Source organism: Bos indicus x Bos taurus, chromosome 5, assembly GCF_003369695.1.
Source record: "Bos indicus x Bos taurus breed Angus x Brahman F1 hybrid chromosome 5, Bos_hybrid_MaternalHap_v2.0, whole genome shotgun sequence".
In the NCBI taxonomy this organism is placed as follows: Eukaryota; Metazoa; Chordata; class Mammalia; order Artiodactyla; family Bovidae; genus Bos; species Bos indicus x Bos taurus.
Window position 1 is genome coordinate 64,040,939 of NC_040080.1, and position 14,285 is coordinate 64,055,223.

The window sequence follows — 14,285 nt, forward strand, 5'->3', positions numbered from 1 at the left end:
GCAGCTGAACTGCAGGAGGAGGCTGAGGTTTCCATCTGGGCCCAGTGCCAGGGCCCACGGAGTGGCTCGGAGGCAAGAAGTGACCCCATCACACCCCTCCGTAGACCCCTTCAAGCCGTTCATCATCTTCTCCAACCGCCACGAGATCCGGCGCATTGACCTCCACAAAGGGGACTACAGCGTGCTGGTTCCCGGCCTGCGCAACACCATCGCCCTGGACTTCCACCTCAGCCAGAGCGCCCTCTACTGGACCGACGTGGTGGAGGACAAGATCTACCGCGGGAAACTGCTGGACAACGGAGGTGACCCCCGCCTGCCCCTAGACCGACACCGACGTGGGGCCCCAGTGCACCCCAGACCCGGCCCTTGGGCTCTCACATCCAGGGGACCAGATGCAGGCTGCCTGGAGCAGAGGCCCTGAGTTCCCCTATCCCCCACACTCTTGTTAATTGGGTTAGATTTTGCTGTGGGTCTCAGTGCCTGACGCCCGGTAATTACCGTCAGCAGAGCTGCCAGCCTGATAATTAACAAAATGATCAGCCTTTCTTTGGAATGGCCAGAATTGCAGGCTTGCAAGAAAAAAGCCATTTAGGGGTGGGGTACCTGAACCCTGCCTTCTGTCCCGAAGCGGCCTGACCCATCACAGACTTGCTTCTTTAATAACGCTCATTCCTGAGCCCCTGCCACGCACTCCAGGCCCAGGGGAAACAGCAGGGAGCCAAACAAGACAGAATGTCTGCCCTCATGGAGCCTACACACCAGTGGGAACATCAGAGATAAACACAGGGAATGAGTGCGGCACAGACTGTGACAGAGGGGGTAGTACTGTGGATAAGGAGAAGGGGCAGGGTGGCGCGGGAGAACGGGGGTGGCATTTAAACTGGATGGTCATGGAAAGCCCCCTGAGAAGCTGACATCTGAGCAGAGGCTTGAAAGAAGTGCATTTTACTAGAAGAGTTGGTATTGTCATAGAGAAAAATGTGAAGTGTTAGTTGCTCAGTTGTGTCCGACTCTGTGTGACCCTATAGACTGTAGCCTGCCAGGCTCCTCTCTCCATGGAATTCTCCAGGCAAGAATACTGGAGTGGGTTTCCATGCCCTTCTCCGGGGGATCTTCCCAACCTAGGGACTGAACCCAGATCTCTTGCATTGCAGGCAAGTTCTTTACTGTCTGAGCCACCAGAGAAGTCCATAGAGAAAACCTGGAACCATCTCAAATGTCCATCAACTAGGAGATGGTTAAGTAGACTGTGAAAATGTTCACATTATGTAACAGTTTCTAAATTACTATATATGTATATAGGGCTTCCCTGGTGGCTCAGACAGTAAAGATTCTGGCTGCAGTGCAGGAGACCCAGGTTCAATCCCTGGGTTGGGAAGATCCCTGGAAGAGGGCATGGAAACCCACTCCAGTATTCTTGCCTGGAGAATCCCATGGACAGATGAGCCTGGTGGGCTACAGTCCATAGGGTCGAAAAGAGTTAGCATTCAGCACAGTATATGTGTGTGTGTCTGTGTATATATATATATATAAAACCATAGAAAGACCTCCAGGACCATCTGTGGAGTGAGTTCTAGAAAATTCTCTCTGCTTCATATTGAGTCTAGGTCTGTTCCCTAAAGCCCCCACCCTCTGCTCTGACCTCCTCCCAGGAGTTGGCCCTTCAGAGAGTCACAGGCAGAAGATAGTCGCCACTTCCCCTTCTCCAGGGTTCTAGAAGCCAGGCTTCTGCTTGACCTCCTGGGGCAGGGGGCCTGGGTGAGGAGAGTAGGGATTCTGGGAAGCTCTGTTGAACTCAGGGCACACCAGAGGTGTTCACAGAGGTGTCAAGGTTGGGGTGGGCCATCCAGGATTCCTAGCATGTATCATGAGCTCACCCCCCACCCCAGGTGAGTCTAACCTCCTGTGACCTCTCTTCTTCAGCCCTGACCAGTTTCGAGGTGGTGATTCAGTATGGCCTGGCCACACCCGAGGGCCTGGCTGTAGACTGGATTGCGGGCAATATCTACTGGGTGGAAAGTAACCTGGACCAGATTGAGGTGGCCAAGCTGGATGGGACCCTACGAACCACGCTGCTGGCTGGTGACATCGAGCACCCCAGGGCGATTGCACTGGATCCCCGGGATGGGTGAGGGCCCTGCCCAGACCTGTTCTGGCCCCGTGACTCCCCTGAAGGGGCCAGACACACCCATCTCCCAGTGCTCCTTGCCTCCTCCGCCCTTCACCAAGGATCCTCCCGCAACCCCTCCCCCAGGCCTCTACCTTGGCCCTCCTGACCCCCTCCCCACTCCCCTAGGATCTTGTTTTGGACGGACTGGGATGCCAGCCTGCCCCGCATCGAGGCAGCCTCCATGAGTGGGGCCGGGCGCCGCACCATCCACCGGGAGACAGGCTCTGGGGGCTGGCCCAATGGGCTCACCGTGGACTACCTGGAGAAGCGCATCCTGTGGATCGACGCCAGGTCAGCACCTGCACCTCCCTGGAGCCCTGTCCTCCCCACCCCCTGGGGACAGGGCGGGGCCGAGGGTCCCAGGACCCAGTAGCCTTGAGCATGGTGAGAAGGCCAGGACTGAAGTGGAGCTGGAGCCAGACAAGGGCCCAGGAAGAGTACTGAGTAGGGGCAGAGGCTGGGCTGGGAAAGAGGCGCAGATGGAGGAGGGCAGAGGCAGGGCTGTCCCACACACAGGGCTGGGCACAACACCATGCTTGCTCATACATCTGTAAGCTCTGCTTGAGGGGGCGGGACTTTTTTTAGTTGATGTGCCTGAAGGGGGCATCTTTTTCTAAACGTCACCCCAGCCCTGTGTGCTGGGGAGAGTGAAGGGGCAGGGGAACTGGGGTCGGGGCTGAGAAGGTGGGAACCCCGGGCCACGTACCCCGAGGTCTCAGGTTCCCACTGGCTCCTCACTCTGCCCTGAACCACGCTCTCAGGTCAGACGCCATTTACTCTGCCCGTTACGACGGCTCCGGTCACATGGAGGTGCTTCGGGGACACGAGTTCCTGTCGCACCCGTTTGCAGTGACGCTGTATGGAGGCGAGGTGTACTGGACGGACTGGCGGACAAACACACTGGCCAAGGCCAACAAGTGGACGGGCCACAATGTCACCGTGGTCCAGAGGACCAACACTCAGCCCTTTGACCTGCAGGTGTACCACCCCTCCCGGCAGCCCATGGGTAAGGGCCCGGACAGGACAGCAACCTCCGCAGAAGCCTCGCAGACCGGAGGGGTCTGTGCTGGGGTGGTGGCAGCGACACGGGGACAGGAAGCGGGTGTGGGCCAGGGGAGCAGGGCCGGTAGGGTTACTGGATGGTCTTGATTTCCCCTCCCCGCCAGCTCCCAACCCCTGTGAGGCCAACGGGGGCCGGGGCCCCTGCTCCCACCTGTGTCTGATTGATTACAACCGGACTGTTTCTTGTGCCTGCCCACACCTTATGAAGCTCCACAAAGACAACACCACCTGCTACGGTAGGCCCCCCCCCGAGCCAGGGGGACACCGAGGCTGACGGGGGAGGGTCGGGCTATCCCATCTGCAGGTTCTGAGCAAAGGTAGGCGGTCTCAGCTGGGAGGGGCCTGATGGGAGAGGCTCCGGAGACAGCACTGTCAGAAAAGACTGGCGCCCCGACTGGAAGGTTGTGCCCAGCAGGGTCTCCCTGATTGCCAAGGGCCAGCAGCAGATAGAAGGAACCGTGATAGTCTGGGTGGGTGGAAGGCGTGGAGGCAGGGGGCTGCCCTCAGTGACCTGCCCTGTGCCCGCAGAGTTTAAGAAGTTCCTGCTGTATGCACGTCAGATGGAGATCCGGGGTGTGGATCTGGACGCCCCCTACTACAACTACATCATCTCCTTCACGGTGCCCGACATCGACAACGTCACGGTGCTGGACTACGATGCCCGCGAGCAGCGCGTTTACTGGTCCGATGTGCGGACCCAGGCCATCAAGCGGGCCTTCATCAATGGCACCGGCGTGGAGACAGTGGTCTCTGCAGGTCTGTCTGGCCCCCACCCCCTGGCCCCTACCCCCCGCTCCCCTGGGTCCTGTTGACTCTTATTCGAATCCTTTCCTCCGAGTGTTTCCATCCCCAGGTCATGATCCTTGTTCCCCCAGAAACCAGGCTGGCCCCCTCCCCTCGAGCCCCCTGACCTGTGTCCCGCAAACTCCCAACCACAGCTCCCCACTGTGTCCCCAGACTTGCCAAACGCCCACGGGCTGGCTGTTGACTGGGTGTCCCGAAACCTGTTCTGGACGAGCTACGACACCAACAAGAAGCAGATCAACGTGGCCCGGCTGGACGGCTCCTTCAAGAATGCGGTAGTGCAGGGCCTGGAGCAGCCCCACGGGCTGGTCGTCCACCCTCTGCGTGGGTATGTCCTGCGGGGCCCCAGGTTGAGGGACACGGGGTGTGGGGCGGGGGAAGAAGAGGACTCTGACTGTCCCCCTTTCCTGGCGCCCCTAGGAAGCTCTACTGGACGGACGGTGACAACATCAGCATGGCCAACATGGACGGCAGCAACCGCACCCTGCTCTTCAGTGGCCAGAGGGGCCCTGTGGGTATGAGCCCGTCCTGCTGCTCTGCAGCCCTTCTTCCCCAATTCCTCCAGCCAGAGATGCTCTCAGGGTCCCCCCCCCATTGCCCCTCTGCTCTCAGGGATTCCTCCCTATCACTCCTCCGTCTCCCTGAGCTCCCAGCTTAGTGCTTGTTCTCAGCACCCTCCCCCTAAACCACACACAAACTCTGTGCCCATCCCCAGAGGTGAGAAGGACCCCAGCCACTCACTCAGGCTCCTGGCCCCCAGCCCTGGTGGGTGCCGGGCTCTCTGGCCGTGACACCCTTCTTCTTCCAGGCCTGGCGATCGACTTCCCTGAGAGCAAACTCTACTGGATCAGCTCCAAGAACCACACCATCAACCGCTGCAACCTGGATGGGAGCGAGCTAGAGGTCATCGATGCCATGCGGAACCAGCTGGGCAAGGCCACTGCCCTGGCCATCATGGGTGAGGGCCACTGGCCTGGGAGCCAGGGGCAGGAGCAGAGCAGGCAGGGCCAGGGAGACAGGGCTGGCCTGGGGTGGGGCCTTCCCCAAGGGTCTCATCCCTTCCTGCCTCCCCAGGGGACAAGCTGTGGTGGGCAGATCAGGTGTCGGAGAAGATGGGCACATGCAACAAGGCTGACGGCTCGGGGTCCGTGGTCTTGCGGAACAGCACCACCCTGGTGATGCACATGAAGGTCTACGATGAGAGCATCCAGCTGGGTGAGGCAGCTCGAGGGCAGGGCCAGTGGGCTGGGGTCAGAGGCCAGGGCTGCACCAGGAGGAGCCCTGAGCAAGCAAGGGGAATGAAAATGGGCTAGGCTCTGCTCACCACCCATGGGGCCCCTCTTTCACAAGGGCCAGGGGCCCTGCGGGACTGGAGACCTGAGCTCTGAGTAGGGGTGGTGACCCCCACAAGGTATGGGGTCAAGGGGTGACCATCCTGTCCCAAGGCATGCTCAAGCCTGACGCCGAGGTCCTGAGGAGAGCCAGTAACCCTTTCTCTGTGCCTCCCACTTGCCCCCAGACCACGAGGGCACCAATCCCTGCAGCGTCAACAACGGCGACTGCTCGCAGCTCTGCCTGCCCACGTCCGAGACGACCCGCTCCTGCATGTGCACAGCCGGCTACAGCCTCCGGAGCGGCCAGCAGGCCTGCGAGGGTCAGTGCCCCTGCCTCTGCCCCCCTCCCCTCGACCTTGGTCCCCAGCCCGACTGGTCTTCCTCTACAGCCCACCTTCCTCTTCTCAGCTTGGACACAGGATGAGTCCATTGTGTGTTAAGTGCCTTCTGGGTTAGATGCTTAGTCAGCGTCCACTGTGCTGGTTGCTATGGGGGAGGTGGGGGACAGAAGTCCCTGTCCCTGTGCTCAGCAGGCTTAACCAGAGGTGGGGGAGGGGAGACATGAAGCGGCTCTGACTTGAGTAGGATTCTGGAGAAATAGACGTCAGAGGGGACGCCAGGGTCACTTCATGCAAGAAGTGTGCTGGGCACAGAGGATTTAAGTGTGGTTTGAAGGAGAAGGGACAACATGCCAGGCGAGGGGTCCAGAGCAGTAGGAGGGTGGGTGCAAGGCCCTGACGTGCCAGCCTGAGTGGCGGGCAGGGTGTGGGGTTCATGGGTGAGGCTATGGGGCAGGCGGGGTTCTGCAGGTTCTCAGCCAGGAGCACCTGGAAAGTGGTGTTTGGGGCAGATTAAGCTGGCGGCAGAGAGCCGGCTGAGTGGGGGAGGGAGAGACCAAGGCAGTTAGACCAGTCAGGAGGCTGTTAGCCTGGGCTGGGGCTCAGCAGCTGGGTTGAAGAGAAGGGATGAAACTGAGAGCTATTTCACAAGAACTTGCTGACTGATTTACAAGCCCGCCCCAGGACAGCATTTCCCAAAGTGCACTCCTAGGAACCTCCCTCTTTGATGTGGTCGATGTTACAGAAAGAAACACTGGGTTGAACTAAGTTTAAGTGGAATTTTTTTTTTTTTGCTGCAGAACTTCTCAGAGCCTTGCGTATGCTCATCTGCTCTGAGAATTTTCTGTGGGGAGACTCTTAAGTGTTTGGGGTCTCCCCACACTCGACCATGAGTCCTTTTTTTCAAGGATCCTGAGCACCCAGGGCCCATTAGGGGGATTCAGTTGAGGATGTGCTTTGCAAGGGGATAAAGGCAGGGGGAAATTCTAGGGTGCATGGATAGTGGCGCTTTGTAAGAAATGGGGAACTGGGAAGGACGCTGGCTCAGGAGCTGGGTGCCAGACTCAATGATGTGACACAGACCAGACGGACGAGAACAAAGAGCAAACAAGGGCGGAAGTCTAGATTTGGGAGTCACTCAGTCCTATTGACTCATCTAAACCTCTCCAGATCCTCCCTAACACCTTTAGGGCTGTTAAAGTGTTGTGTGAACCGAGTGAGGCAGAACCGGTTGTGTGAAGCGAAAGCCTGGTCTCTGCTGCCCTCTAGTGGGCACTATGGGATCTCACAGGTGGTTGCCTGGAGCTGGCCAGGTGACTTGACTGGCCCGGTCCCCACCCAGGCTCCAAGCTAGGGTGTGTGGTGAGAGGGGAGGTGTGATGGGTGGGAGGAGGTATCAAAAGGGTTTGTGGGTGACAGAGCCAAAGTTAAGGGGTGTCAGCGAGGCCCATGCCCACTGTGCTTGTGTTTCAGGTGTGGGCTCCTTTCTCCTGTACTCTGTGCACGAGGGGATCCGGGGAATCCCGCTGGATCCCAACGACAAGTCGGACGCCCTGGTCCCAGTGTCGGGGACCTCACTGGCTGTTGGCATTGACTTCCATGCTGGTGAGCCATGGTGGCAGGAAGGGGTGGGAAATGGCCTTCCCTTCGCGGTGAAGTGTTCCGGGGGTCCAGGGAGAGGTTGCCTGACCACAGCTGCCCTGCCCTGCTATACCGTCCCAAGCCACTGGTCTCCCCAGCTCTCAGTCATCGCCTTGTGATTTTGACCCCTCCACCTTGTCCCCTGCCTCGGTGAGCATCCCCATGTTGGCTCCTCTGCCCCCAGAGAATGACACCATTTACTGGGTGGACATGGGCCTGAGCACCATCAGCCGGGCTAAGCGGGACCAGACGTGGCGTGAGGATGTGGTGACCAACGGCATTGGCCGCGTGGAGGGCATCGCAGTGGACTGGATCGCAGGTGAGCTCTGGGAGGGCTGGTGGACTGCAGGTGAGGCAGAGGACTCGGGGAGTGGGGTCTCAGGAGGAGGGGGTGTGAGGAGAAGGGGTAGGCAGGAACAGAAGGGGAGAAGTGGGGGTCTCAGAAGGCTGGAGGGGACGAGGTACACGAGTCCCCACACACCCCCTGAGCACCCTGCCTTCCTCCCTCCTCAGGCAACATCTACTGGACGGACCAGGGTTTTGATGTCATCGAGGTTGCCCGGCTCAATGGCTCTTTCCGCTATGTGGTCATCTCCCAGGGTCTGGACAAGCCCCGGGCGATCACGGTCCACCCGGAGAAGGGGTGAGAAGCGGGGTGGGCTGACCAGTCCCCACTCCTGGCTCTGGTCTGGTCAGGCCCTCTGGCCACAGGCCCGTTCTCCTCCATGCTCTGGGGACTGACCCCCTCTTCCACCTTCCCCCCAGGTACTTGTTCTGGACTGAGTGGGGCCAGTACCCGCGGATCGAGCGGTCTCGGCTGGATGGCAGTGAGCGGGTGGTGTTGGTTAACGTCAGCATCAGCTGGCCCAACGGCATCTCCGTGGACTATCAGGTTTGGGTGCCGGCTCAGCCCTGGGGCCAAATAGGCGGAACCCGCGCTCTGCGGGGAGGGACAGCTCCCCACTAAATCTCATGTGACATGCCCATTGGTGCGAAGAAATGGACCAAGGAGCCATGGGGTCCTCTGGCCCAGGCCCCATGCAGAGTAGGGTTCCACCACCCGGGAGATGGTCAGGGAGGTCACTCAGAAGTGGGCGCTAGAGGGAGGCCAGCAGAGCCGCAGGTCAGAGAGCGGGAGGATGTAGAGCAAGGAGGGAAGAGACAGTGAGGCGGGAGTGAGTGGCTGCCCCGTGCTGCCTGGGATGTGGGGCTGGCAGTGAGGTGGGCGCCTCTGGCCTGCAGGATGGGAAGCTATACTGGTGCGACGCCCGGACAGACAAAATCGAGCGGATCGACCTGGAGACAGGCGAGGACCGCGAGGTAGTGCTGTCCAGCAACAACATGGACATGTTCTCGGTGTCCGTGTTTGAGGAGTTCATCTACTGGAGTGACAGGTGGGCCTCTGTCCTGGCCTTCCCCTGGGCCATCGTCCCCTCCCCCTCAGCCTCAGCTGACAACCTGCTTGTGGCCCCTCACCTCCCCGCAGGACTCACGCCAACGGCTCCATCAAGCGAGGGAGCAAGGACAATGCCACCGACTCCGTGCCCCTGCGAACGGGCATCGGTGTCCAGCTCAAAGACATAAAAGTCTTCAACCGGGACCGGCAGAAAGGCGAGGCTGGGGCTCTGGGCTGGGCAAGAGAGGGCCTGGGGGAGAAGTTAGACCACAGGGGAACTTCCAGGAGAGCATGATGAGAGAGACACTAGGGGTGGTGAGGAGAGGCTGAAGGGCTTGAGTGCCAGGGCCTGGAGAGTTGTCTGAAGTGGGGACATGGAGGCAGAGCAGGGCGCCAACCAGAGTTTCCACCTTAGCCTAGAGGACAGGGGTAGCCAACTGACCCTGCCTGCCGTGACCTCTGTCTTCCCCGTGGCTGCCCCCCGCCCCAGGAACCAATGTGTGTGCAGTGGACAACGGTGGGTGCCAGCAGCTGTGCCTGTACCGGGGCAATGGGCAGCGGGCCTGTGCCTGTGCCCACGGGATGCTGGCTGAGGACGGGGCGTCGTGTCGTGAGTACGCGGGCTACCTGCTCTACTCGGAGCGCACCATCCTCAAGAGTGTGCACCTGTCTGATGAGCGCAACCTCAACGCGCCAGTGCAGCCCTTCGAGGACCCCGAACACATGAAGAACGTCATCGCCCTGGCCTTCGACTACCGAGCGGGCACCTCCCCGGGCACCCCCAACCGCATCTTTTTCAGCGACATCCACTTTGGGAACATCCAGCAGATCAATGACGACGGCTCGGGCAGGACCACCATTGTGGAGAGTGAGCCCAGACTTCCTTTCTTCCCAGGAATTGGGGGGTGGGGAGGGTTGGCCCAGACTCAGGGCAGGGATGCCGTGGACACCAGCCAACCCACCCCTGCCCCGGATCTGAGTCCCACCTGCCTTGGCGTCCCTGACAAACAGCCAGTGAATCCCACTGCGTGTTACTGAAAGTCTCTCCCGTTGGAGTCAGAGTTGGTCCCTCCGGTCCTCCTTCTGTCCGCGAGGTAGACAAAATAAGCCAAAGTTCGCCTCTGTATATCTGGTTACTCATAGAACAGGCTACAGAGAACAGGTGGGTTCAACCCCAGACACAGGATTTGAGTCACTTGGGCAAGTTTTCTGTGCTCTCACAGCCTCAGATTTCTCATCTGGCAAGGAGACAGGATGGCCTGAGGCATCAGGTGGGAGACCTTAGCTGGGTCTCAGGCCACTTCGTGTGCGCTCCCTGAAGGGGGAGGGCCTAGAGCTTCATTCCCGGACAGCCTTTATGCTTCTTGGGAAGTTCTGTTCTGTTCCACTAGTTTGCTCTGGGCTGGATGCCACAGGTCCTTTGCCTCATTCACTTGTTCATACGTTTGTCACTCCTGTCTGTAAAGACCTGCCAAGCGCGTTACTAGGTGCTAGGTATACAGTGGTGATGAAAACAGACCTGTCCTTTCAACCTCCTTGCCGTTTTCTGCCTCCCAGAGTCCCGTCCCCACGTCTGTCTGAAAATGTAGTGTCCAAAGCTGAACTCGATACTCTGTAATGGTAGCTTATCTGGAGAGCCTGGCAGAGCTGTCATCTTCTTCGGGCCATTGTTCAGGCTACGTAGTTCTATTAATGCAGCCTTCTGGCAGCCACATCACCAGACATCTTGAAGCCGCTGAAACCCCTGAGTTTGTCTCTCTTATACTAAGTTATACCGTGTCTCTCATCACGCTCTCGGTTCTTTAACCTGAGCTTCAGGTGTCTACCAGTCAATCCAGTTCAGGGTCTAGAAGTTGGAGGCTCCCCAGTACAGCCCACGTGGGAGCTGATTTACTGAAATCCAGTTTGCACCCAACTTGGCAGAACCCTGGCTCCAGGAGGTGTAACTGCAGCATAAAGCCAAATCTAGCCAGCGGTGGGAGACACCGGAAGAAGGGATAGGGGGATGGACCGCGGATCGTTTGGGTGGGAAATAGAGGAGTGCAGGAGGGCCTGGGGGCACTGAGGGCCACCCCCCACACACACTCCCCAGCTCCCGCACTTCCCCCGGGTGCAGGCAAGTGGGTTCCCCTGTGCTCTGCTCTCTGGCCCTGTCCTGATCCATTGCTGTTCCTGTCTCCCCGCAGACGTGGGCTCTGTGGAAGGCCTGGCCTATCACCGGGGCTGGGACACACTCTACTGGACAAGCTACACCACGTCCACCATCACCCGCCACACAGTGGACCAGACCCGCCCAGGGGCCTTTGAGCGTGAGACGGTCATCACCATGTCTGGGGACGATCACCCCAGGGCCTTTGTGCTGGACGAGTGCCAGAAGTGAGTTGGGGGCCCAGGATGTGGGGACAGGTGGGCACAGGGGGGCAGAAACTGCCCCCAGACAGACTGGGGCAGGGGATGCAGGAGAGGGAGGGTCTGGCTCTAACCTGAGCTTAGCCACTGTCTTGCTGTGAGACCTGGGACCACCCGCGAGACCTCTCTGAGCTTCGGTTTCCTCATCTGTAATATAAGGACAGTACCATCTCAGACGCCTCATCAAGGAGAGGGTGAGAGGCCTGTGGCAGGCTCTCTGGCTTGATGATTAACTGAATCTCTTGATTCACTCATCAGAGGGCCATGCTCAAGGCACACAGCAGGTCCTCTGTATTTCTTGGTCTCCAAGTTTCAAGCAAAGTTTGTTCACTAAACATCTGTTGTGTGGAACCCTTGAACTGGGCCCGTTCCAGCCACCTAACTGGGGAGAGAACTCACTGGTGGGAAATGGATGGCGGCACAGGGCCGGGTGTGATGACGGAGAGGCACCACAGGGGCAGTGGGTTGGCATAGGGCCTGCAAGTGGAAAAGCCAGAGAAGGGCGGCCTGGGTAGGGCAGAGCTTTGAGCAAGAGTAGGAAGAGGGAAGGCTCCAGGCAGGGGAGGAGCCTGACTCATGCCCAGCCCATTTGAGGCTCTGTGGCCCGGGAGTTGGGGGGCATGCAAGGGGGCAGAGGGGATAGGCCTGAGGAAGCACTGGAGGCTGAGCTAAGGTTGCAGATGGAGAATTTGGGAGGAAGCCCCCTGGGTGGTGCACACCCCCAGCCTCACCCATTCCACCTCCTGCAGGGGCAGCCCCGCCCCACCATCACCTTGGCGCTCTTGGCCCACATGTGAGCAAACCATTTTGCCCCTGAATTCTGCAGCTCTTGGAATGTTTTCCCAAAGCTTTACTAGGAAACTAAGGGACAAACAAAACCCCAAAGCAGCTACTTAGAAACTGTGAGTGCACTGAACCTAGATTCCTTACCCTGATGTAACTCACGCCCGGCCCTAGCCTGGCCCCTGCCTGGCCTGCTGACCAGCTCGAGGGCCCTTTCCACCTCGGTCCTGTCCGGCGTGTACACGGCTTATGACAGAGACCCCATCTTGCCTGCCGTGACCCTTGGCAACTTCACCTGCCTGCGGCTGGTTCCAGGGCTCATCCGTCCTGGGCCTGGAGCCTCCATGGAAGGGCCATGCTTGGGCCCCCACCTGCCTCCCATCTTCGATGCAGAGCCCACTAAGTTCCTTTTCTGTGAGCCCAGGGGATGAAGCCCTCCACTCAACAAATGGCTTTTTTGTCTGTTTTAATTTTTATTTGGCTCCGCCAGGTCTTAGTTGCAGCACACAGGATCTTCAATTTTTGTTGCAGAACTCAGGATCTTTTTTTTTTTAGTTGCAGCATATGGGATCTAGTTCCCTGACCAGGGATTGAACCCAGGCCCCCTGCCTGGGGAACACAGAGTCTTAGCCACTGGACTGTCAGAGAAGTCCCAGAAAATGGTTTTTGAGAACCAGATCCGGCAGGGAGCAGGGTTGGGTCGGCCGTGCGCTGCTGGCGTATTTGATGTCTGTCCTAATGACGCTGCAGGGAGCTCCACGAGTGGGTGACGAGGACCTGAGCCAGGCTGGAAATCGGGGAACGTGTCCTCAAGAAGGCAGTGCGTGAGCCAGGTCTGCAAGATAGCAGGGTGAACTGAAGCCAGGCAGAACACGGGAGAAAGGACTGAACTGTGTGGGAGAGGCCCTCCCTTGGCCAAAAAGAGCGAGTGCGTTGGAGGAGCATGAGGGGGCCAGTGTGGACCCAGATGGAGGGGGCGGGGCCTCTCCCAGTCAGGTGACTGCAGTCCTGGGAGCACGGCTCAATCTGCCACTCGCAGCAGTTTGTCGTGACAAGAGGGTAGCACTTCCCAGCATGAAGTGAGCCAGACTGTACTTGAGGGTGTAGGCGTCCCTGGTGGGAAGGAAGGTGACTCTAGCAACTGCCCTGGGACACCCGTTTCCTCTGGGGGAGGCCATCGGGAGACGCCTCTATCCGCTCCCATCCTGATTCCAAGAACCAGAACCCCGGCCCTTCCCCTGAGAGGAGGCCTTTCAAACCAGAGCCTCATCCTCGTGGGCTCAGGAGCAGTCAGCCTCCCTAACAAAAAGCCTTTTACCTGAGCATAGTGGCAGGGTGGAGAGACTGGGGGGCGGGGGCTTGTTAAAAAGAGTGAGACCTGGAGAGGTTTGAGGAGACAAGTCTGGCTGCTGAGGACAGCTCTGCAGCCAGAACAGACCAGGGATGAGGGACACAGGCCTGGGGTGGAGGAAAGCAGAGAGCAGGTCCTGTGGGAACTGAAGGGATCTAGCTTTGGTGTTGTTCATCGCTCAGTCGTGTCCCACTCTTTGCGACACCCCCCCGCCCCCACCATGGACTGCAGCACGCCAGGCTTCCCTGTCCTTCATTATCTCCTGGAGTTTGTTCAAGCTCATGTCCACTGAGTCGGTGATGCCATCCAACCATCTCATCCTCTGTCGCCCCCTTCTCCTCCTGCCTTCAGTCTTTCCAAGCATTAGGGTCTTTTCCAATGAGTCAGCTCTTTGCATCAGGTGACCAAAATTTTGGAGTTTCAACTTCAACATCAGTCCTGCCAATGAATATTCAGGACTGATTTCCTTTAGGATTGACTGGTTTGATTTCCTTGCAATTCAGATGGCTTTGATGTAGCTCATGCTAAGTCGCTTCAGTCATGTCCGACTCTTTTCGACCCCATGGACTGTAGCTTGGGGAGACATAGGCTCCTCTGTCCATAGGATTCTCCAGGCAAGCATACTGGAGTGGGTTGCCATGCCCTCCTCCAGGGAATCTTCCTGACCCAGGGATCGAACCCCGGTCTCTTATGTCTGCTGCATTGGCAAGCAGGTTCTTTACCACTAGAGCCTCCTGGGAAGCCCTGGTGTAGCTCAGTGCTTCTCAAACTCCAGGGTGGGTGAGGGTGGCCTGGGGAGCACTGGACAGTCTGGTTCCTCAGTCTCCCTCCTTCCTAACTGCATGTGAATCTGGAACAAAGACCTAAGAATCCCCATCCACTGCAGGTGGTCAGGGGACCTGGCCAGCCCTGAGGTCTTCCACACCCATCTCTAGGACCTTACCACCCCCCCCCCCCAGAGAAGCACAGCATGGCCGGCCATTCCCATCACCTCCTA

The 14,285-nt window shown here is 58.7% G+C and overlaps 1 protein-coding gene across 2 annotated transcripts in view; it reads left to right on the top strand.

Annotated features, from left to right (window-relative positions):
• The window catches only part of LRP1 (LDL receptor related protein 1), an 80,902-nt gene that overhangs the window by 44,889 nt on the left and 21,728 nt on the right, over positions 1 to 14,285 (top strand). For both annotated transcript variants that reach the window (XM_027542300.1, XM_027542301.1), the window contains exons 24-42: positions 105 to 302; positions 1,924 to 2,128; positions 2,297 to 2,461; positions 2,932 to 3,176; positions 3,337 to 3,468; positions 3,761 to 3,988; positions 4,190 to 4,364; positions 4,457 to 4,551; positions 4,845 to 4,994; positions 5,111 to 5,251; positions 5,556 to 5,690; positions 7,182 to 7,313; positions 7,534 to 7,668; positions 7,863 to 7,992; positions 8,115 to 8,241; positions 8,592 to 8,743; positions 8,836 to 8,960; positions 9,236 to 9,613; positions 10,932 to 11,121. In XM_027542300.1, coding sequence (XP_027398101.1) covers positions 105 to 302; positions 1,924 to 2,128; positions 2,297 to 2,461; positions 2,932 to 3,176; positions 3,337 to 3,468; positions 3,761 to 3,988; positions 4,190 to 4,364; positions 4,457 to 4,551; positions 4,845 to 4,994; positions 5,111 to 5,251; positions 5,556 to 5,690; positions 7,182 to 7,313; positions 7,534 to 7,668; positions 7,863 to 7,992; positions 8,115 to 8,241; positions 8,592 to 8,743; positions 8,836 to 8,960; positions 9,236 to 9,613; positions 10,932 to 11,121 — 3,238 coding nt within the window. The remainder of the gene's footprint in view (positions 1 to 104; positions 303 to 1,923; positions 2,129 to 2,296; positions 2,462 to 2,931; positions 3,177 to 3,336; positions 3,469 to 3,760; positions 3,989 to 4,189; positions 4,365 to 4,456; positions 4,552 to 4,844; positions 4,995 to 5,110; positions 5,252 to 5,555; positions 5,691 to 7,181; positions 7,314 to 7,533; positions 7,669 to 7,862; positions 7,993 to 8,114; positions 8,242 to 8,591; positions 8,744 to 8,835; positions 8,961 to 9,235; positions 9,614 to 10,931; positions 11,122 to 14,285) is intronic.